Genomic DNA, 1,418 nt, shown 5'->3' with positions numbered 1-1,418 from the left:
TCTATGAAGACATTTTCTGTCAGGGTGGAGAGTTTGGTCCATGATGATAATGAATTAGAGCAGTGAGCCTGATGAGGGCATAATGTGGTTTTTCAGTTGCTTTCTAATTCTCTTTTTCTGCCTCAGAAAATGTCTTTAAAATTCCCTGAAAGGTTGTTTTGGCTCCGAGGGATGCAGGATGAGGGAGGGAAGCCATAGCTGCTCCTTATCAGCTTCTAATCAGTCCTTCTGACTGCAAGAATGTGAAATCAGAGCATTTCTGTAAATGAGGCGTGTTCTGAGCCGCCCTGATTCCCCGGCAGAAGCAGCCTGATCCTGATAGCAGATCTGGATAAAAGCTTCTAGGCTTTTATTTAGGAAAGTCTGAAGTTGAAAAATAAATCCGATCCTCTGGGCTTCCAGCCAGAACCTGATCTGTGCTCTCTCCATGTCCAGACCCTGAAGAAGCAGCAGTACCGCTTCAGCGTCATCATGAACGAGCTGCAGGCCACCGACAACGTCCCATACATGGTGACGCTTATGGGAACCATCAACGTTCTCCTACTGGGACATGAGGACCTGCGCAAGAGACACCGGCTGAGACAGGAGTTCATTGGTATGAGCAGAACCAACAGCACCCTCCCTGGCTTAAAGCCACGGTTCCTCAGCCTGAAGCACCAGCAGGTTCCTATTGGAGCTACAGGACCAGGAACTGGGTCCCAGCAGTCAGGGGAGCCGGCTGATGTTCAGGGCAGTTTCTATTATGCCGCTCATAAAACTAGAATCTGTAATTGGAGACATGAACCCAAAGGGAACCATCCAGCATCATGGATGGAGGAGAGGATGAAGCAATGAAGAACTTGAACCAAAAGTTGCCCACAAAGACGTCCTGTAGATGGACGGCAGCCCACTCACACTCAGCTTCCTTTGGTCAGTGTCAGCCAGTTCAGTTCTGAACCGTTTGGTTTCATCTGCTGGTTTATTCAGTCCTCGCCATCATGTCTCCGGTTCTGGTCCGGTTCAGTTCCACTCTTATCCAGTTGTTAATTAGAACCATAGAAGCAGAAAGTTCCCAGTTCCAAGGGGTTCTCTAAAATATTCAGAACATGTTTGGACCGGGCCTGATCAGCCTTTAGCAAAGGCTGGAATTGATTAAAAACAAATTTCCTATTGGTTCCTCAGGCCCACCCTGAGCCACCAGTACGGGTCAGGAGGTTCTGGTGACCCAGATGGTGACTGAGGGGACCTGAACCCAGATAGCAGCATTACTTCATGTCCCTTCATATGAAACTTGATCATAGATCTATTGGATCAGATCCAAAACGCAATGATCTATGCTGACAGCTCGTCTCACAGAGGATGACGGGGAGCTGGAAGCCAGAATCAAAGTCTGTCCATATTTCAACCTTTCCTCTCTAATCATATATATATATATATAT

The 1,418-nt window shown here is 47.4% G+C and overlaps 1 protein-coding gene across 1 annotated transcript in view; it reads left to right on the top strand.

The window, feature by feature from the left end:
- Positions 1-426: 426 nt before the first annotated feature.
- Positions 427-1,418, top strand: part of LOC107080895 (inverted formin-2-like) — a gene marked incomplete at its 3' end in the record, with an annotated part of 24,597 nt that continues 23,605 nt past the window's right edge. The window contains exon 1 of the mRNA XM_015369106.1: positions 427-595. Coding sequence (XP_015224592.1) covers positions 472-595 — 124 coding nt within the window. The remainder of the gene's footprint in view (positions 596-1,418) is intronic.

This window comes from Cyprinodon variegatus, unplaced genomic scaffold (assembly GCF_000732505.1).
Source record: "Cyprinodon variegatus isolate N-32 unplaced genomic scaffold, C_variegatus-1.0 Scaffold2470, whole genome shotgun sequence".
NCBI classification, from domain to species: Eukaryota; Metazoa; Chordata; class Actinopteri; order Cyprinodontiformes; family Cyprinodontidae; genus Cyprinodon; species Cyprinodon variegatus.
This window is presented reverse-complemented; position numbering and strand designations above follow the sequence as displayed.